Below are 23,346 nucleotides of genomic sequence, written 5' to 3'. Positions count from 1 at the left end.
GAAAAAAAAGGTATGTATAATATGTATTTACCTTCTCTTGAACTTTGCTGCCAACTGATTTCACTTCTACATCTTGAGTATTGTGAGGCTCAATAAGTGCATTCAAAAGATCAATGACAACTTTAACTGAGTCATCATCCCTTGCTTCAGCAGTTGTATTTTTGGATGGGAGGCACTTGACAAGCAACCGCTGGCCTTCATCATCATCTAGGAAAGAACCATATAAGAAGTACATGTAAATTTTGAGTCCTGAGGAATTTTAATACAAAAGCTAAAAATACCTTCCAGCTAACAAAAAAATCATTAACATAATTCAAAACTTTACACTTTTCCAATACAAACACCTATTGTGCAGCAAGGAAGAAATAAAAGTAATTGTAAAACCTCTCTTAATATGGACAAACTGCGATTCCACAATTATGAATAGTGACAAACAACATTTAAACATGTTGAATCAAATATTATATCTCTACTTCTACTGCTTTTTGCATGTTATAAAATCTAGGTGATTTCAGGAAATGCCACATATGTAGTGGCAATTGAAAACTGGTCTGATGGAGGGAGGGGGGGGTGGGGTGAGGGTGAGGGTGAGGGTGAGAGAGAGAGAAAGAGAGAGAGGTCCCATAACGTCGACAGATTTGGCATTTTTTGAAATCCAGTTTCCTTCTATTGCAGTTTTGACCATAGTACTTGTTGGTTTCATTGCTAATATATTCAAATAGATCTTTCTCAAAATATAATTCTAGATACACTCTGTGTATCTTTGGGAAATACATTTGGACCCAGGGATCCTTCAATTTATTATTGGTCCTCGGTAAATCAAAGTCTGACCACTGTGCACTGTCTTCTTCATCCGATTCAGCTGAATCAGTTGGCAACCGTAGCATTCGGCAAATTATTCTTGGATGTATTTCACTATCTTCCTACGATTCTACTTCACTTTCATTTTTTTGCCATCCAATGTCTTCTTCCCAATCGGCCAAGTCGTCCGAAACGTCAGACAAGACGTCCGCAAATTCATCATAAATAATCCTATTGAGCTTTCATCTGCCATAATGAAAGGGCACAAGTACTTAAACAAAAAACTTGTTGACATGAGTAACTTATTGTTACCTAAACAAAACATCAACAGAATGCAAAAGATACTAAACTGCTATCACCGGCCACTGCATGATACTATGTTCACGGCACCACTGTGGTGTCACCGGCCGTTGACCGCTATTTCACGCACAACACCACTGTGGTGTCAATGGACAGCATAGTGTTAATTGACTTTATTGTGGATTTTTGTGGAACATTGCAGTAGTAACATAATGAAATAATCATTTGCCTCCTTTCACAAATTTTTACCACATATGACCCAAATTTGGATTCCAGGCACATTTGCCAGCATTACACTGTTTCAAAGCTGTTATCACCACACTATGATGTACTACCATTCATATAATCCACAACCTTGAGTGAGGAATTTAGGCACTAGTTAAAAGAGGTTATAATGGTAAGCAACACAGTAATTGAGTAACAATTCTAAACACTACATGGGGATCACACAGGCCAACTCTTGTAAGGAGTCTAACATTTAATACTTACTTCGCTTTGAGAGGTGATTTATGTCAATCCTTAGAACATCAGATGCAATTTCTGCGTACATGTCTGGTGCACGGCAAACACATGAAGATGTCTGCAGCATGAAAAACAATATCTCCTTGTATGGAGTAGGGTCATTCAGTTGTGCCTGTGTACGTATTACCTAGAATATATTTCAAAATCATTAAACAGTACTAATTCACTGTAATCAAACAAAGAAACAGTTAAAGTAAACCAACAAAGAAAGTATGTGAAATGCTAAATAAATATTTCACCACATTCTGCACTTGAGTCTGTCAGAGCGATTACATAATAGCACTCATTTATACCACCAGATTAGATACAAATTACTCAGTGTAGCATTACATAATTAAACCCATTTCTTCAATTAGTCCTGCTAAAAAAATTATACAATAACTCTACTTGCACTGCAACAACTAGTTAACCACCTTTTGAGAACAGTGTGATAATGATCTGCCAATACTGTTCTTCCGTATACTACTTTCTTTCACTTTATTTCATATTCTTCCTTGTGGACCCCATGAATACTTGTTTCTTCAAAAAGAGTAGTTAGTTTATTACCTTATAAAAAATTACTAGACAACTCCATCAATGTCTCACATTTTACTAACATACTTTCATTCATTTTTATTTTCAGTCGTACAATTAATTAGATAGTGTCCATGTTGCAGGTGATGTTTCAACCTATGGAATTTGAAGTTGATAACAGAGTAATGGCCTAAGCTGCACAGTTATGTCTGATATATATGGAATTATTCTACAGAATTAGACTCCTAATAATAGGGTACATTATACTTTTAAAATATTTGTGTACTTTGATTTCATACTTCAATAATACACATGCTGATCCAACACAGGTTTGTTTAGATTACAACTGGTATAATGTATATCCTCTCACTGATAATTTATCGTACCTTCTCCATTGTGTGCCTGAGAACAGCATATTCTTCTAGGGCATGTCTTATAAGTATTGTAGCCATATTCAAGGAAGCAGCATTGAATGGACCAGTTGTCAGAGACAGCAAGGTCTGTATACCACCAGCTTCAATAAAAGCTTTCGCTAATTCATAATTTCTTGTGAGACGTATGCAGGCGAACATTGCTGAGTGAAGCGTATCTCTGTCGAGTGAGATCTTCATTAAGCCAACACATGCCCTGCAAGTTCAAAGTTTATTAGAATACTGGAAGTATAATCAACACATTTTGTGTACATGACAAATCTGAAGCAAATACTTTCACAACAAAACTTAGGGGAAGATAGAGCTATATATATATATATATATATATATATACCTTGTAAGTGTTTCCATAACTTAATATAAAAATATTTTAAGTGAAATTTAACATTGATGCAGTGAACAATATGGTTTATATAAATGTATGAACATTTTTTGTCTTTTTGGTCTTACTGTGGAAAACAGGAAACACATCATGTATAAGTTCTGTAGCAAATTGGTGACGAAGCCAAAGCTGAGAAGCTTTATCCTCTTAGTTTAACGAGACAGGTATGTCATTTGTCTAGTGAAGAATTCAGTCAAACACTGTTTTTAACTGCCAAGTGAGAAGTTTTGGTATTACATGAAATCTATCAATAAGGCTCCAAAGATAAATAAAATCGAGAACTAGATGGTAGTCAAGTATCACTGTATGCTTAAGTGTTCACCTTCCCCAATTTTCCAGTTGCAACCTTTACATTTTACTCAGATGGGTGAAACTCATTGGTACGTCTCACTCAATCTTGACGATGATGATTTCTTAGAACAATCAACATGTGCACATGCACATGCACGCACGAACGCTTCAATCTTATTTCTCTGAATTCACATCACCTACTGCAAAATTACAGCAGGACCATGTCTGTGGTAATTGTTTGTAATTTAAATAGACACAACACAGAAGGGTTCATAAGAAGGTGGTAATCAGAGAAATATCTTACCAGTTTTAATTATTAATTGCTGTAACAATTATATGGGCACCTGAGACTAGTACAGGACGGTCATAAGGTAACAGCTGCATTACAGACAACCATTTCATACAGAATGGCCACAAGGAGAGCAGGGTTGACTTGTTCAAGCCACAAACCACACTATGAGACACTGGAATGTCATCCTGTTAGTTGCACTGTGATTTGATCTCAGTTATTGGACACTGATTGAGGAGTAAAGCTTATGACAGAAAACTGGATGAACAGCTTAATAGAACAACACATTACAATCTGATGATTATTAGCGCTGAAGATCCAAAACCACAGAAGCTATGAATGGAAAGTATTCCCAGTAACTGAAATGCCATGACTAAATGCACCTATGCATCTGCTACCTTCCAACACAAACCCATGAACTCAAACTCCAAATGAAAAGTTTGGAAAACAGGAGAAAAGATACTGCTGAAGTAATGCTGTGAGCACAGGTCAGGAGTGCGGATGGGCAACAAGGAGGAATCGACCTTTTTCATTACATGATGGATGGTAATGACACCCTGATCGGAGAGGTAAGATTGTATTTCAGCCTCGGTTAGACCGTCAAGCAGCCTGCTGTAAATTACACCAAGGGAAGAATTAAAGTTTAATGTGTCTTGACATGAACAGGGTAGCCGTGGAGAAGTGAGGCAGCAAGTAGTAGTTGTGCTTCAGAATCAGAAGCCACCTCTAAAAGCAAAGTGCCATTCTGTAATCAAGAGCAGGATTTCACAGGGTCAGCAATGGAATCAACATCTTTCTGAATAATAAATGGATGGCCGGCCTTCAGGAGCATACAGGGAGGAAGAAGTAAAAAAGAGGCGCCTCAAACACGGAAGCAGTGGAATGAGAGGAGAAGGGAAACAAAGAAAGGAAAAGGGAGCGAAAAAGAAAGTTGAGACTGTTTGCAGGTCAGCGGCAGAATGCAGAACACTCCCAGTAATACCCCAGACATGTTCCTCAAAGGGAGGGGAAGAAGAATAGCAATAGGATAGACATACAGCACACACGGGAGGAAGTGCTGCAAAGGCTGGGGGGCCATGGTAGCCAAGCACGAACCCGCCAAATAGTGGTGAGCCCCCTGGAGGGGGGCCAGGAGCAATATTAATATATGAAAGAAGTATATCACTATACCTAATTATCTGACAGGATCGTGTTGTGTCATACTGTTGAAGATTCACTGGTTTCCTTCGCTCTGAGAAATCTAGACATTCAACATCCATATCTTCACCAGAATTTTCTTTGGTTGATGTTTTCACGTCATTTTTATCCCTGCACTTCAATGACAAAGTTACAGGTCTGCTATTCCCAGTTTCTTCATTTGTCTGTAACAGAAAAAAATGTGTGTGTAAAGCAGAAAAATCATGTTACCTTAGATGAATTACACATGTACGTATTTTGTTGTCATCTTCAAACATCTAGCAATTGTGCAATCTAATATCAGTATCTAATCTCATTAAAATAAACCATGAATATGCATATATAAACTACTTCAGAACTTTGTGCTGTATCTGTAGCATCCAACAGTAGTTATGTGAAATACAGATTATTTGAAGATTTGATGTAAAAACCTGTGCAAAATGTATGACTGGGCATTATAGATGACTGAATTTTCTGTACAGTAACATATAGAATAAAAAGGTGCAAGAATTCTTCCCAAAGAGTATGAAGAGGGAAGAAAAGCTCAAACAAATGTGTATGTGCAACAAGATATGAGAAAAACAATTGTTAAGTATTACAGCGAGACCTTTATACAGTTACAGAGTATGAGAAAGGAGGAGAGAGAATAAGATACGGAAAACAGAAACCTGTGTAACAAAACATGTGATAGCATCTAGAGAACTTCTGGAGGTTAGGCAAAACGGGAAAAATTTTGCATGGTACAACAGTGACTGAAATCATTATTTTTATAATATACTAACTAGAGTAAACTTTGCAATGCTACACAATTACTAATGTGTAGGGGAATTGAATACATGTCCCAATCTCTTCCTCTCTCCTCTCTCTGTCCATCACCACCTCCCCCCACCCCTCTCCATCTCCTCTTTCCCCCTTTCTATATCCATTTTCTCTCCCCACCTTTCTGTCCATTTCCTCTTCCTACTCTCTCTTATCTTGAGCCTTGTTTACTGTCTTTCCCAATGAATCCTTGATTGGGAACTGAAGTCACTGAATTTGAATAGGTAAATCTGTTGGGATCACTGGTATACAGGATATGAAAGACCCTTCCTGCTGCTAGATCTGTGAGGATAGTAGCTTCATTGAGAGTATTTTGCATAGTTTCATTCTGTAAACAAGTAGGATTACGAAGTTTCCAATGATTCAGATTCCATAGTAGTATTCTAATCATAAGCTGCTAATCCATAAATACAACTTTCCCATTTTCTGTGAAAACACACTGCAAGGAAGAAGAAAAAACGGCACATAGTTGTGTATAAAAATTGTGCTTAAAATTATTCATAAGGACAAACAATGAATATAAAAGAAACAATTTGTCTAATGTTTAAATGCTTTGATATTTTAGTTAAACCTGACTGCATGAAAGAAAATGAAACTTCAGATTTTCACATGGCAGCACTTTCTCACACACTTCTTTTAACAGAAAACAAGTACATTGCTGTTAAAAAAACAATTACTCTATATCCGGCTGAATATTTATTAGAGTATCATGTAAAAATGTGAATGTTATCTCATATATATGTATTTATATGTTACATACACTAATAATATGCATTGTCCATGTCTCCCCATGTTTACTGGAGTATTGTGTAAAAACTGAAGTAAATCTGTTGAGATTTTTGCTAACAACCTTTCCCCTTTATATAGCACAGAGGGTGGTCAGAAATAGTCTGAAAGGCTTGTAAGGGTGTTGCAGGGTAGGTCGTGCTGAGCAACAATTGTTATCAAAGTTAGCCCATCAGGCTGTTACACATGCCACTTGCTCTGCCAGAGATGGGGTCACCAAACATGTTCTTTGTTTGACTTCCTAAAACCAAACAATAGAGTAATACAAAAATTGGACTTTTGAGAGTAGTATGAATCGAACCCGAGTCAAAGGCTAAAAAGTCTTGCGCAGTGTCATCAATGCTATGAGAACTGATACTAACTGCGTATGGCAGGCCACCTGAATTTGTGTGTGCAATGGCCCGATTGGTTAACTTCAATGCTAATTAACTCAAACAGCACAACATATTGAATTTTTTTCTCAACAATTATTTTTCAGCACAACCTACCCTGCAACAACCTTATAAGCTTTTCAGAATGTTTCTGACCACTCCAATGGCTTCTATTTGATAATTTAGTCGGAACTCCACCACACGGTAGTAGTATTGTAACAATGAATCAAGGTGAGGAAAACTGGAGTTTTATTTAACATTCAACAAGGTCAGCTGGTTACAGCATTATTACTTTCAGTAAGTATATCAAATGCTTCCAATTTATGTTTAAAACCATAATGCTTACTGTACTGTAACATGAGCACACACGAGTTAGGGTACGAAGAAGAAGGAAGATGTTCATTCTCTATATACATAAATAACCTGACAGAGTCAGTAGCACTCTGTGTCTATTTGCTGATGATGCTCTAGTACATGGAAAAGTATTGTTGAATGGCAACAGAAGGATACAGGATGACTGACTGGTGTAATGAATGGCAGCTCGCCCTAAATGTTGAAAAATGTAAGTTAATGCAGGTGAATAGAAAAAACAATGTACAAGAACAGCATTAGTGTTGTGCTGCTTGACACAGCAATGTAAGTTAAATAGCAAAGCATAACATTGCAAAGTGATGTGAAATGGAACAAGTACGTAAGGATGGTAGTAGGTATGGCAAATAGTCAATTTCGGTTTACTGGGAAAATCTTAAGAAACTGTATGTGATATTTTCTTTAGCTGCTTTTATGTCACCTCATTGTGTCTGTAGAGATGTTTGTTGGTGGCGTGCTTTTTAAGTAAGTACCATTTTGAAATTAAAAAAAGACGTGCTAAGATATCTCAATAATTTTATTTTTCCATGAAAGCCTGTACCTTAATCTACACACTGACGCCATTACAGTCCAATTCTTCCTTGTTTACTTTATGTACCGAGTGTTTAAGATGCCTCCGATAATCGTGAGTCCCCCCGACTTAAGTATGGGCTGTTATATGATTTCTCACTGCTAAAGGCCTAAAAGCGATCGATATTCATCGTGAGATCTATGCAGTTTACGGAGGAAATATTATGAGTGATAGAATGGTAAGAAAGTGGGTGAGAGCATTTAAAGATGGCCGCACAAATGTGCATGATGAACAATGGTGTGGGCGTCCTTCGGTCGTTAATGAAAGTTTGGTGCAGGAAGTGGACAATAAGATGAAAGAAAACAGACGCTTATGATTTCCTCCTTGCGGTATGACTTCCCTAATGTTTCTTGTAGTGTTTTGTATGGCATTGTGACTGAGCACTTGAATTACCGAATTGGGTGCCAAAAATGTAGACGGGTGTGCACAAAACCAAATGTTTAGACAGTGCATTGACTTTCCTTGAGCGGTACCACGATGACGCCGATGATTTCTTAAGCCAAATTGTTATGGGTGATGAAACATATGTGCATATGTCACACCAGAATCAAAGCAACAGTCCATGGAAGTTAAGTAAGGAGACCGTTTTGCTGCAAGACAATGCCTGTCGGCATGTGACGAATCAGACCAAAGATCTCGTCACATATTTTCGATGGGAAACTCAAAATCATCCTCTGTACAGCCCCCACTTGCGCTCAGTGACTACCATCTGTTCCTGCACTTGAAGAAACACCTGGGCAGTCAGCGTCTTCAAGATGATGACGAAGTCAAAGCAGTGGTGACGCAGTGGTTAACAAGTCAGGCGGCAGACTTCTATGAGGAGGGTATCCAAAACCTGGTACAATGTTATGACAAGTGCCTCAATATTTACGGAAATTATGTAGAAAAGTAGATTAAGGTACAGGGTTTCATGTAAAAATAAAATTATTGAGATATCTTAGCACGTCTTTTTTAATTTCAAAATGGTACTTGCTTAAAAAACACGCCTCGTATATACAACTTGTAAATATGTAGACATGGATAATAAAAATGTACAATATTAATGTTTGTTTTATTTAAAAAGCTTTTAACAATCTTCACATAAAAAATACAGAAGCATTACTTTTCAGCCCTGCAGCCAGGCGATTAGCACAAGTTTTGGTGTTCTCGTGACGATAAGTCATTTTAGATAACAACAACATTTAGTTTAGTACTGATTACATGGTAAATAGGTGTATTAGTGTGCTTTTGAAGCATACAATTAAAAGTTTCATTTTTTCTTATGTAATCTAGCAGAAAATGCGAAAAAGATTGTACAGTCGGGTTATAGTCATTTTCTGTTTACGTTTCGGTGCAGCAAACCTATAGAATTTCATTTAATTGTTCTTTGCTCTCTCCAGCAATTGAACTGTAGCATACCTCCTCTTTATTTAACTCACATTTCCAGAAAGTAGCATAAAGTTTAAGTTGTTTTTCAGGAACCCCACACTTTTGTTTTTGTTTATCAGTTGCGTATAGGCCAGATTTGTGGAATCAATTTTTCGTGTGTATCTGTAACTTAACTGATTTATTCTTAATAAACTATTATGTTTATCATGTGTGAAAAGTGATTGACTTTCCATAGAATTGTTAGGTTGGGGCTTTGGTGTGACGGGTGCTGTAGTTTTTTCCATGTGGGTGACTGTAGTGGTGTGGGATTAGGGGAAATAGATGAGCCTCATCAGTGGTTTTGTAGCATATGTAGTAGAGACAGGACGATACTAGGACAGGAGGGGAAAATTGCTGCCTTTCAGGCTGAGTTAGACAAGGCCAAGGGAGATCTTGACAGTTTAAAGTGGGAGAAGGGTAAAGAGAGGGGGGAAGTGGCATCAGGCAACAGGAGGAACAGACCTATAACTTTGTCTGACAGCTCTGTGGAGAATGTGGAAAATAGATTTGACCTGTTGCTTCAATTAAAAGCTGGTGAGCCTCAAGCAATTGCAGGTGTAGACAGGGCACAACGAACTTTCAGCAGCAAATTGAAAAGTAATAATGTAGGGAAATCAGTAGAGAGACAGAAAGTGTTGTTGTTAGGTAGTTCCCATGGAAGAGGTGTTGGCCAACTTTTGCGGGATGAACTAGAATCAGAGGACCATGTCATCAACTTTTTTAACCCTAGTGCTGGTCTGGAGCAGGTGACAGAGGACTTAGGATCAACTTGCAAAGATTTCACAAAGGAGACACCATGGATATAGTGGGTAGGCCAGGTAATAGTACTGACAGAGATCCTGAGTACAGTATAGAGTGTGACCTGGCAAAGATTGCGTCAGTATCAAAGCAAACTAGTGTTGTGCTTGTATATTTTCTTGGGTGCCATGACTGACCTCATTTGAACTTTTCTGTTAAGAGAGTTAATTTGGAGTTGGAATGGCCGCTTATGTCGGGTACAGGGTAACACACTGGTGTGGTTCCTGTTGATTCTCTCAATAGGTTGGATTATGCTAGGTATGGCCTTCACCTCAGCAAGAAAGGGAAGGATAAACTGGCTGGGAAAATAGCAGGAAAGTCAAAGGGGGGAGGCACTGTCATGAGTGATAAAATACCAGTGGTTATAGGGTTCAGAAAAGACACTTTTTAGGGTAGGGAGGACAGAAAGAAATGAAGTTTTAAAAGAGGTCAGGATTGAGACAAACCTTCAGTTTGAGAAAGAAACCAAGAAAACAATTCTACCTTATTACATCAGCATAACCAGCTATTCGTTAAGAATTTTCAACGGTCTGCAGAAATTTCAATCTACCCAATTTAAACTCAATGTGAAATGTCAGCTATCTTTATTGCATCAAAATATTTGAGGAATGAGAAATAAAATTAATTAATTAATTAATTAATTATCTGCATAGATGAATTAGAGTTCTCCAACCCAGCTGACATAATCTGCCTCTCTGAACGTCATGTGACCACTGGTATAGAACTTTTAAGTGTTACAGGATTTAGGTTAGCACCTAATTTTTGTACAGCAGAAATGGAGAAAGGAAGAGTTGCTACATTCATCAGGAGCTGTCATAAATTTAAGAACACAGACATTCATAAATTTTGTGTAGGACAGTATATGGAAGCATGTGCAACGGAAGTAGAATTTCACAAAAAATCCTTCATAATATTAAATGTATATCGTGCACCTGCAGGTAACTTTAATTTGTTCATATGCCACCATGAAGCTGTACTGGCCCATTTAACAACCAAAAACAGAGAAATAGTGGTTGCTGATGACTTCAATGTACATTTCCTTAAAGACTCTCCCAGTAAGAACTTATTCGAGTTAGTGAGACTATCATTCAACTTAATTCCCACTGTAAAGTTCCCCACTAGGGTAGCCAATTGCTCACAAACAGCCATTGATAATATCTTTATAGGAAAGTCCAATGAACAAAATTATATTACAAAACCAATAGTCAATGGCCTCTCAGACCATGGCATGCAGTGCCTTTTGTTAAGTGTTAATACTGAACAGTATATAAAATCTGTTGAATCTGAACTCAGGAGGGTAATCAATAAGCCAAAAATTGGTTATTTAAGGACATTCCTCAGAGACATTCACTGGACTGATGTTTACAGCACTCATGGCATGAAAGAAAAATGTAACACTTTTGCTAATTAAGTGCTTACCTTATTTTAACACTGTTTTCCCCCAAAATGAACAAAGGTTAGAGCAAAGTCTACAAAGAAGCCATGGATTACTCAAGGAATACGGGCATCTTGTAAAACAAAAAGAAAACTGTATATGTCAATCCAAAACAGTTCCGAGGTTGATGCTACAGCACATTACAAGAAATACTGCAAGATATTAATCATTGTAATATGGACATCAAAGCAAATATATTACAAGGAAAAGATAGTCATTGAGATAACAAAATAAAGACAATATGGTACTATTACTCTTCAGTAAGGATAATATGCATATCTCGGATGCTTCATATGATGTAGACGAATTTCTCTAACAGAACTGTCAACCTCCAAAATGAGAATAAAGCAAATCACATTGCTATTAACAATTGGATGTGTCCTTAACAATACCAACATATCTCATTGTCCATCACTATCATGTCTGTGTTGAATCTTGCAGCAGAGGATCTTTTGCAGCCTCTCTCCTAACCATGAGCACTCATAGAACAAAATGTTGCATGGTCCAGAAAGTACCTACAAACACTTGTAATATGCAGCCATCCTGCTATTAATACTACCAATGTAAGCAGCTGAAAGTGATGCAGTATCAGCCAAGTGATGTGATGCCGTATCAGCCATATGCACATTGATATTTCCATCAATTTGATCACCACGTGCACAACACAAGGTAAGCTAATTCACACTACAGTGCCTACACATTGGACCCATCTATTATATTTCAGTGGAAACATACTAACAGTCCAGCTTTTGCTAACAAATCTTCCTTCGAAAAATGTGTGTTCTGAGACCTGCTGACACTCTTCATTATAACAATGCCATCCTATAATTAGCTTATAGGAAACATGCCAACATCTTTATACACTGGCAAATTTTTGTTGCACTCTGCAATCCAATTCCAGGAGTGATTTAACAAGACAGAGTTATTCACACGAATAATGAACTCACATGTGAGAGTAATATCCACTAATGCTGAACTTACTTCCTTCTGCAGCAAATTCAAATTATCTAAGGATAGTTTGAACTTCCATATTCTGCGACTGTTTATGCACTATTAGAAGGTCTAAGAATGGGTAATAAAACAACTGCACTCCTTTGCTACATCAAATAAGTTTTATAATCATCTGTAAGTATGACTATACATTCTCCAGCAGCCATTTTTGAGATGGATATGGTTGTTGTCAACACACTTGTTGATGATTTATGACAATATTCCCATGACACAATATAGAAAAACTCCTCAGCTGACTTGAGGCTCTTACTGTTTGGCCATATGCTGTGTTGGGTAACCAGTACTGCACATTTTGATGATTATCATGAAAGATTATTATTTACTGACCCCGACCATCTAATACGAAGTTTGTATCTTTCAGTATCGCAAGTTTTGTCTGCTAGCTGATTGATTGGATATTTAATTTAAGATTGTGATTCTCCACCATGGTTTGGATATATCAAACGTGATGCCTCAGATGTCAGACAGATGCATTTCATGGGCCGTTACAACCAAGTAGTACAAGTAACCAGTTAAAATATTACGGAGTCAGCAAAGGCAAAAATTAGTGGTTTAAAGCACAGTGATCAATCTTTCATAACCATCAGATTTTTAAATAAGAAAAGGAACTCTGTATTGACTAAGGTAGACATAGTTTTAGAGGGATACATTTTGTACTAGTACATTCAGAAACAGAAGGACAGAATAAAATATGCTGACCTCAAACAAACTTATTTTCTGAAGAAATCAGTTGATCCAGAACATAAATTTGTAGGTTGAGTGTGCATAAGTTTTCTGCACTTCCATTGGCATTCAAAATCCGTTGTATACTTTACTGCACTCTTGTAGCAGCAGCAGCAGCTGCTGCTGCAAACCTGAGTACTAGAAGATCCATTTACAACTTTATAACAACAAAAAATGGACAGCAAAAATTACCTGAACCATGTCTGTGAAAGATATCACGTAACGCCTGCGTCCTCCACAAGACACTTTAACTCTTGGATCACCTCGGAAGAAAGCATCATTAATTATCTTGTTGTTTGCTGCAGAGTAAGCATTCCATTTTCCTGTTGATATATCAAACCATCTCCAAGTGTTTGTAGTTACCTGCAAAACGTGGAAATTCTTAAAAAAACAACCTCATATCCTCACGCATAATCTAACAAAAATTTTCTATCAGTTCCTGTACATTAACTGAAGCAAGTAACAGAAAAAATGACAAAAATGATCCATTTCAGCAGGTGCAAACCAGTTACAACTGAGACACACAATTTTTATTGAGAATACAGTACTGCACATCCTACAATTCAATGAATTTGACGAAAGCACCAAAGTTTCAAAAAAATGGTTGCCTGCGTAATGGTAAATTTGCTTAAATCTATTTGTCATGCCAGCGAAGGACTAGACCCTCCTTTCATGTGGGTCCGATGTGTTTCATGGCAATGTTTGAGTTTCAAAACATACTGGATTAAATTAGCACAAATCCCTCATGATGTTTACAAACGACACCACCATGTAGTGTTTCACAAATTCATTCTGGACTTAGAAAAATTTTCTTTCACATTTAGTGTTCAGTGACGTGGCAAGGCTATGTTCTGTTTAAGTGGGAACCATAACCAATAACACACAATAATATGGGTAACATAGCAGCCACATACCATAGTTGAGCTAGAGAGAAAACACTAAAGCTTCATGTTTTGTGCAGTTTTCTGTTCTTTTTGCAGATGAGACAGATCTGAGTTTTTCTACAACTGTGAGAACATACTGAAAGTTTCCTTTTTTTCACTAGAAGTGGGCACCGTCACACTGGCACCTACATGACAAAGGATTTCTTTACGATGAACTGCCTCAATGCTGGACCTGCCCCAAATTACATACAAATTTCAAATTGTACTATTGGCACACAAGACCAGATTTGTGAAAGATTGTTTATTTGCCTCACCTTTCACCAGTTTCAGGTAAAGTGGCACTCGATACCTACAATAGTGAATTTAGTTGCTCCAGACATGCCTGCAAAGTATGGGGCAAGTTTGACTATAATCTGGTTGGTTGTGTCACGCATTTGGTGGAAGGCACACTGAACATTTTTGAAATGTAAGCAAAAACTTTGAACCTAAATTTAACTGCAGAAAGCAAACCAAGGATTTATGGTGCATGCATGTAAACATACAGTTCTCTCAAATTGGATGGTCCTTTTGAAAATAAGAACCTGTGGCCCTCCACATATCAAAATGTACCTAAAGTTTGTATCTTCTAGTCATATAAAAGCGCATAAATATTTTTCAAACACCCTCTATTATGAATTGATTTTGGTGTTGCACACTGCCTATCTGCAACTGCTTGCAAATTCACAGCACTACAAAACATATTTGGGCAAAACCTTAAGGTACAGGTGGTAGAGGCTCTTGAAATAAGTACTCTGACATATGGAATCAAACCTTGGAAAAGAACATCAATGCAGGCATTGTAAAGGTGCATAAAAATTGCCACACCCCCACTTATATTCCTGCTATCTGCTGTACAATAACACAGGTACTTAACAGCCAATCTCTACAGATATTTCATACATTAATAACATCCATAACTCAATATGAAAACCTAAAAACAAAGATGATGTGACTTACCAAACTAAAGTGCTAGCAGGTCGATAGACACACAAACAAACACAAACATACAAACAAAATTCAAGCTTTTGCAACAAACGGTTGCTTCACCAGGAAAGAGGGAAGGAGAGGGAAAGACGAAAGGATGTGTGTTTTAAGGGAGAAGGTAAGGAGTCATTCCAATCCCGGGAGCGGAAAGACTTACCTTAGGGGGGAAAGTCAGGTATACACTCGCACTCGCGCCCCCCCCCCCCCCCCCCCCCCCACACACATATATCATACGCACATACACAGACACAAGCAGACATGTGGCTGCTTATATGACACTGAGACAATATGTAAAATGTCTGCTTGTGTATGTGCGGATGGATGGATGGGTGTGTGTGTGTGGGGGGGGGGGGGCGGGGGGGGGGGGGGGGGGGGGGCCGCGCGCGCGAGCGAGCGAGAGTGTATACCTGTCCTTTTTCCCCCCTAAGGTAAGTCTTTCCGCTCCCAGGATTGGAATGACTCCTTACCTTCTCCCTTAAAACACACATCCTTTCGTCTTTCCCTCTCCTTCCCTCTTCCCTGATGAAGCAACCGTTTGTTGCGAAAGCTTGAATTTTGTGTGTGTGTTTGTGTTTGTTTGTGTGTCTATTGACCTGCCAGCACTTTCGTTTGGCAAGTCACATCATCTTTGTTTTTAGATATATTTTTCCCACGTGGAACGTTTCCCTCTATTATATTCAATATGAAAACCATATGAGATGACTTTGGCTTCTAAAAGATCAATGAGGATACCTGTCCTATGAAAGTGGGGTGGTGCACTGTCATGTTGAAACTAAATCATTTTATGGACAAGAGGCCTGCAGCAACACATCTCTAAAGAAATCCAGACAATATTTAAAATACAAAATGTGTTGGTTCTTCTGTTCTGAGCTGCTGCCTAGAGCAGATGCTAAATGACTTAGTTCCTTCATCTTTGCAGTTTTCTTTCTCCTACAAGATTTGTTGGGTGATACTGGAGTTACCTTCTCTCATCATCCTGGCAATTCTCGCCATGTAATCACAATAAGTAAATAAACCAATATGGTTTCTTTATCTATACCTGGGCACCATGTACTAATTACAAGCACGCATCACTTTCCAATCCTGACTACACCTCCAATGTGGTGTGCAAACTGATGTCTGAAGTGGGATGCCGAATTCACCTTGTTTTTGGCTTTGAGGTGCCACATACAAATTACTAAGCCATGAGCGGATGCATGAAACCACTGTGAGCTGTGATCGAATGGACAAGTGCTTAGCACATTCAGTCTGGGCTGCCTGCCCCAGTCTACCCAGAACTGCCACTGCTGCAGCTGCGTGAGGTCAATTGGTGTTGCCCATCACCTCTACAAAACACAACTTTGTAATGCAACTTTGTGCTTCCGAGCTGTTTGTCGATCAACAAAAGTTAGTTATGAGCTTCACTTTTACAGAGACGACACTGCTGGAGTCCGATGCTACCAGAGATGTCACCGAGAGCTGCTGTCTAAGATTTTTGTTTATCTTGATGCATGTAGTTTAAAGCGATATCCACCTCCAGGTCATAGGGCATCTGGAGATTGATCCTGACAGGCAAGCAAGGGCTGAGCAACTCCGGGTGGAGGATGAAGATATGCAAAGGTGCCTCAATGAAGAATTAGTAAATACAATCCCACAAAGCAGCACACTGCTGCAGCTAGCCTCGCTTCCCCATTTCTGGGGTTCCTACAGCCTGATCTGTCCCAGTCTGTAAATGACATTGCTATGGGTTCGTGGGTTTCCACTTTTGTAGGTTGGTAGGACACGTTCTGAGGCATCAAGGGATCACAAATTTAGCATTGGAGGGCAGCGTGGAGGGTAAAAATCATAGCGGGAGACCAAGAGATGAATACACTAAGCAGATTCAGAAGGATGTAGGATGCAGTAAGTACTGGGAGATGAAGAAGCTTGCACAGGATAGGGTAGGGTAGCATGGAGAGCTGCATCAAGCCAGTCTCAGGGCGGAAGACAACAACAACAACAACAACAACAACAACAACAACAACAACAACATCATATTTAGGGAAACTGGAAATTGTCAGCATGGAGTAATTAAGTGTTGGTAGGAGATGCCAACATAAATTTGCAAGGAGGGGCAAGAGCTTACCCAAATTCTGTAGAATAACTCAGAAATACCAAGGCATTTTATGTCCTTCCAAAAGGGCTAGTGGATAGATATGGAGACACACAGCGTCAGTTACTATAGGGCCAACTTTCCACCTTAAACCAAAATTTCAGAGAGGATTTAGAACATTTTGCTGACAATAACAACAGTGTCGTATTGTACATATGTACTAGGGGAAGAAACAAAAAGAGTAAGGTACTTCTCAGTGAAGCTGAAACTAACTGCATTGATTTATTTCTTCGCAGGACTGACCAACTCTTAAATGCTGAGGTGAAGTGTTCTTTGCCAAGCACAGTAAGGGAGGCCATACGATTCATTTCCACACAAGGAGTCTCGGCTATCAGTCCAATCTTCAACCAGCGTAAATCCCACTAGATGTGCATTCACTGCGTAAGAGTGCTGCACTTGCTACAAATGCCCAGGTTACAAGGCTCCTGCATGTTTGGCACTGACATGCACCTACTGTAGAAAGGATGGACATGTGAGAGGAAACTGACTGTCTCTACATCATTGCTCGGCTAACCAAATAGGTAATAGAGGTGCACGGAGGAATGCAAATACACAAAATGTGTACGGGAGCAGTTCTGCAACTGACCCTTGTCCGCTTCCACAAAGCTAATCCAGTAAGAGAAGTAGGACTCGCCAATGTGGCAAACTTAAATTTAGATCTGCATCTACATCTACATGGATACTCTGCAAATCACATTTAAGTGCCTGGCAGAGGGTTTATCGAACCACCTTCACAATTCTCTATTATTCCAATCTCGAATAGCGCGCAGAAAGAATGAACACCTGTATCTTTCCATATGAGCTCCGATTTCCCTTATATTATCGTGGTGATCATTCCTCCCTATGTAGGTCGACGTCAACAAAATATTTTCGCATTCGAAAGAGAAAGTTGGTGCTTGGAATTTCGTGAGAAGATTCCATCGCAACGAAAGACGCCTTTCATTTAATGATGCACAGCCCAAATCCTGTATCATTTCTGTGACACTCTCTCCCATATTTCGCGATAATACAAAACGTGCTGCCTTTCTCTGAACTTTTTCGATGTACTCCGTCAGTCCTATCTGGTAAGGATCCCACACCGCGCACCAGTATTCTAAAAGAGGATGGACAGGCGTAGTGTAGGCAGTCTCCTTAGTGTCCTGCCAATAAAACTCAGTCTTTGGTTAGCCTTACCCACAACATTTTCTATATTTTCCTTCCAATTTAAGTTGTTCATAATTGTAGTACCTAGGTATTTATCAGAATTTACGGCTTTTACATTAGACTGATTTATCGTGTAACCAAAGTTTAACTAGTTCCTTTTAGCACTCACGTGGATGACTTCACACTTTTCGTTATTCAGGGTCAACTGCCACTTTTTGCACCATTCAGATATTTTTTCTAAATCATTTTGCAGTTTGTTTTGATCTTCTGATGACTTTATTAGTTGATAAATGACAGCATCATTTGCAAACAACCGAAGATGGCTGCTCATATTGTCTCCCAAATCTTTTATATAGATGAGGAACAGCAAAGGGCCTATAACACTACCTTGGGGAACGCCAGAAATCACTTCTGGTTTACTCGATGACTTTCTGTCAATTACTACAAACTGTGACCTCTCTGACAGGAAATCACAAATCCAGTCACGTAACTGAGACGATATTCCATAAGCACGCAATTTCAATATGAGCCGCTTGTGTGGTACAGTGTCAAAAGCCTTCCAGAAATCCAGAAGTACGGGATCAATCTGAAATCCCTTGTCAATAGCACTCAACACTTCATGTGAATAAAGAGTTAGTTGTGTTTCACAGGAACGATGTTTTCTAAACCCATATTGACTGTGTCAATGGCCAGAGGCGCAGCGATAGACAACCCGCACGAAAAAGCCGCTGGCTGAGCGCGCAGCGGCCGAGTCCAGTACAAGGTCATGCGACAACGCCCAAGTGTGGAGCATGCGGCACTACTTGAATTTAGTGCTTTTTTTTTTTTTTTTTTTTTTTTTTTTTTTTTTTTTAGGGAAAAAGGAGTAAGACGAGAACTTTATTCAATTTCTGTAGCTGTGTGTCAGGTCTCCAAGTTTAATCTTTGCGCAGTTGCCAAATCAATGTTAAGACAGTCCACCTTTATCATTGATACAAGAGCGCAAGTAAATTTTTTGTTCATTAAATTTACTCATGATTGTGATTTAACACTGCCACTTTGTAGGCTAAGTGGACTGGGAAAAAAAAGGTAATTTATCCAAAAGTTTTGCAATATGTGGACCTGGAAATAGATGGATTCAGGTACCAGTCCATATTTAAAGTGGCTTAGAAGCATGACCATGAGTCTGATGCCATTTTAGCCAACAATCTCCTGCACCATTTTCAAGGCACAGTTAACTTATGAACATAAGAATTGTCCACCATTCTGGCACCGTTCCCATTACATCTACATCAACACACTGCAAATCACACACTGATGTGAGGGAGTAGAAAACGAATGGCCCCTTTCCAACAAACCACTACATCACATAACACAGCTTGGAAGTTAAATGAAACCGAGAACATACTGGTTGGTATAGGGAAAAATCATTTGGATAAAAGTGCAGGAAGATTTGTCAAGAGGAGATATTTTCTTAGTGGACCCATTAACAAAAAATGAAATTTTAAATGGTAAATAGATGCATGTTAAGTGCTGTTTATCCTGAATCACCTGTAAAAGTGGAAATTGAGAAGCAGATTTAACACCAGTGTAAGGCACAACGGGATGTATTGTAACACCCTCTAGCCTAATTTCTAACTTACTTGCAAGCAAAGAAACAACTTCCAGCAAACCTCAGAAAAAAATTCAACAAAAAAACAAATGCACATTAAAACCATGAGTGTTGCCCAGAACATAATACAACACATTTTTTTTTCCAGCCAAAAATAATGCTACGAAAGATTAGTATGTATTATTTTAGGTCTCCTGAGTGAGGACACCAAGTTTCTGTCACTTTCAACAGACAGTGTAGCTACAGGACAGTTTCAAAATGGCATCTGTGTATGTGATGTACATTACAAGCAACACATCATCATTGAATTTATCATTGGAGAGAAAGAAACTGCAGGGAATATTCACAAACACTTGTGGAAGGTCTATGGAGCATCTGTTGTTGACAGAAGTACAGTTAGTCACTGGACACTGAGGATGAGGTCATCAGAAGGTAGTTTGGTGGAGCCCCAAGATTTGCAGTGGTCTGGGAGGCCATCCACAGCTACCACCACCTGACAGCCCTGACCTTCCACTCGTTTGGGACGTTGAAGGATGCCATTCACGGAAGACGTTCTGAGGACGATGTGGTGGTGATTCACACAGTGCGCGTGTGTTGTTTCAATAATAATCACAGAAAACATAAATTCATGTCCAGAACCATATTTTCAATCTCCGGAACCATATTTTCAATCCTAATCACAAACCTATGTAGGGTCCTCACTTAAGAGTTACTAAAACAGAGTATCCTGATTTAAATGAAGAATTCTTGCATTCATGTGCTTTAAACTGATTTTGTTGTCTAAAGTAAAAGGAGTAGTAAAAGTTAAAGTAAGATTAACGTTTGGATGCTTTGTTATTGAACTACTCGAAGCGAAACTGTTGAGGTAGAAAGTTTAGGTAGAAAAAGTCAAAGATCAAGCCAAAACCACAAAAGTGAAGTTGGATAGGCCTTTGCTAAAGTATCCTTAGTTTATTATAAAATGGAGTATTGTAGGATTACGGTGCAAGATTGTGTAAATATTATTGCAAAGTGAATGATTAGCTTTTAGAGCTAGTCTTTACTATTGTAATAATCAAAGAACTTTGACTAGTGAAACTATACTAGTTTATGAGTCCCCATCATATTCTCCACCTATTAAGAAAAAATTGAACTATTACTGTTAGTAAGGAAAACTGCTATATGTAGAAGAGCTTAAACAGTGTATTTATGCTGTTATTTATATTTATTTGTATTTTTCATGTCAGTGAAGATAGAAGGCCCTTGTGTCCAAATTAGTTCTGCACTTCATGCAGTGACATTTCAGTATTTGATAAAGTAATGCTCTTGAGTGTGGCTGTCATTATAATCAGCTTGGTGCAAATTTGCTCCCCACAATTAACTGGTGTGTGTGTGTGTGTGTGTGTGTGTGTGTGTGTGTGTGTGTGTGTATTGGTAACAGCTGCTACACACAGTACAGAGCGCACTGTGTCAGTTTGTATCTTGTTTGTTTTGATATTCAAAGGGAAATCATGAAAAGTAACTTCAATAACCAATATTAAATTTTCTGAAATATTAGTTTCCAAATTAATGCGCCTAATTGGGCCGATGACCATTTTTTTCCCCCATTCATTTATGATTTTACTACTTTCATTAACTCCCAGTATTAAAGCCTATATGGTTTTTCTGTTATTTCACCAAATTCAAAATTATATTCCGATATCCTTATTCATTACACACACGCACGGTCAAACTTCGAAATCCTCTGAAGATTAGCTTGATTCACGGCATGTTTGTGTATTAGGCTGCCCTATTCTTTTGAATGTATCTGCATAAGTAAGTTCTCACTGTATGCCAAACTGAACCACCTATTGTTCAACCGCTGTTGAATAAGCACAATCCACCACTGCTCCAAATGACCAGTCCCTGAGCAGACATTGGCAATGCAATTTAATGTCCTTTTGGACTGTGTTCCTTCTTAGAACACACTGAACACAGTTTCTCATACTGAACACTTTCAGCTGGTCCCCAAATTAATGCAACCTTCGTTCCACAGCATAAGAATCATCCAGTTCTATGGCGTCTCATATCCTGTTCAGATTTCACCTGAATCTTCAAATCTGAATTTCACTCCTTATGCATAATGCTGTATAATAGCAGACTTCTATTCAAATCATTCCATTACTATATCATAGGATCTGAATTTTGGTTCTCTACACAGCTGAAAGAAACTTTGAATGCCACTACTGAACATTCCTGTTAGTCATCCACAAATTTAACTTTTATCTCACAGTGCACATTCTACCTTACCAGTTCTTTGAGATACTATCACCATCATAGTTGAGAGAGGCCTCATCCATGAACAATACCAACTAGAAAGCTCAACACTGCAGTACACGGCTCGGCAAGTCATTGGCAGAATTCAATTCCCAAGTTCAAAATCATTTGGCACCACTGTTTGCATCCAATTTATGGTAGGACTGCAATTATTGTTCCACCAGTACACTCCGTACTGCATTATTTGATCACTATTTTTCATGGGGAAGCTGACAACCACCATTTCCTCATATTGTACCATGTGAACAATTCCCAGCGGAGAATCTACCAAAACAATGTGATGCCAGTAGCATAATTTTCTCTGTACATTCATTCTACTTCCTGGATTCTCAGTTTCCATGCACAAGATACCTAATGCATGTCTCTTAAGTTCCTGAATTGAATAATGTTCCATTTTCAACAAGTCATGACCTGTAAACAGTGGTAAACTCCTCTGCCCTCACATCACAGACAACTGTGCACTGTATTTTAAGGTAGTCCCACAAAGATCAAAGTGATAGGCAAGTGTTTGTTATGAAATGATCAGTTCACTAGCAAATGCTATGCACTTGCTGCTCGTTGAAAAACTCTTGCTGTTGTGACAGTGCCATGACATTTAATAGTGCCGCCACGTCAGTACGCGCAAACGGCGATAGAGGTGCTCCGCAACTCGGCTGAGCGCGGGAGTGCCACCTAGCTACGAACGGTGCCGGCCGCATGTCATGGCACAGCAGTCGAATGACCGATACGGAATTGGTAGCATGTAACCAGCTATTGTTTCTACGTTTGTATATCCACGCAATTTATTAGTGATTAAAGGTTATAACACTTTTTGGTGACGAGGATGGGATATTTTTGTTCCTGCGTTGTGGATTTATGTGTTCGTGTCGGGGCAGACATGGAACAGCTTTTGCAAGCGCTCATTGAACAAGAAACACAGCTGACAGCTGCTATTCAGGCGTTGTCGACGTCGATTACTCATCATCTGTCTTCCTCTTCTCTGCCTCCGTTCCCTCCTTACGACGAGGCCGCTGAAGACTGGGAGCATTATGAGAAGCGTTTGCGGCAACACTTCTTGGCTTTCGGCGTTGTCGACGCTCCTATGTGTAAGTCATTATTTCTATCTTGGATTTCCCCACGGATCTATCAGCTGCTATCTCAGTTAGCCCCGCTGCGGGAACCTGCCTCTCTGTCCTTCCCAGAAATGTGTGACTTATTGTCTAACTATTACCGAAAAAACACCCATGTCATTGCCGCCCGTGTGGCGTTCTATCGGTGTCGTAAACAGCCCCATCAATCTTACCG

The 23,346-nt window shown here is 38.9% G+C and overlaps 1 protein-coding gene across 1 annotated transcript in view; it reads right to left on the bottom strand.

Moving 5' to 3' along the window:
* Positions 1-23,346, bottom strand: part of LOC126470028 (E3 ubiquitin-protein ligase HUWE1) — a 458,288-nt gene that overhangs the window by 180,769 nt on the left and 254,173 nt on the right. The window contains exons 25-29 of the mRNA XM_050097515.1: positions 13,188-13,358; positions 4,700-4,890; positions 2,523-2,763; positions 1,591-1,750; positions 32-207 (exon numbers count right to left, since the gene is read on the bottom strand). Coding sequence (XP_049953472.1) covers positions 32-207; positions 1,591-1,750; positions 2,523-2,763; positions 4,700-4,890; positions 13,188-13,358 — 939 coding nt within the window. The remainder of the gene's footprint in view (positions 1-31; positions 208-1,590; positions 1,751-2,522; positions 2,764-4,699; positions 4,891-13,187; positions 13,359-23,346) is intronic.

The sequence above is a fragment of the Schistocerca serialis genome, chromosome 3 (assembly GCF_023864345.2).
Source record: "Schistocerca serialis cubense isolate TAMUIC-IGC-003099 chromosome 3, iqSchSeri2.2, whole genome shotgun sequence".
Classification (NCBI taxonomy): domain Eukaryota; kingdom Metazoa; phylum Arthropoda; class Insecta; order Orthoptera; family Acrididae; genus Schistocerca; species Schistocerca serialis.
This window is presented reverse-complemented; position numbering and strand designations above follow the sequence as displayed.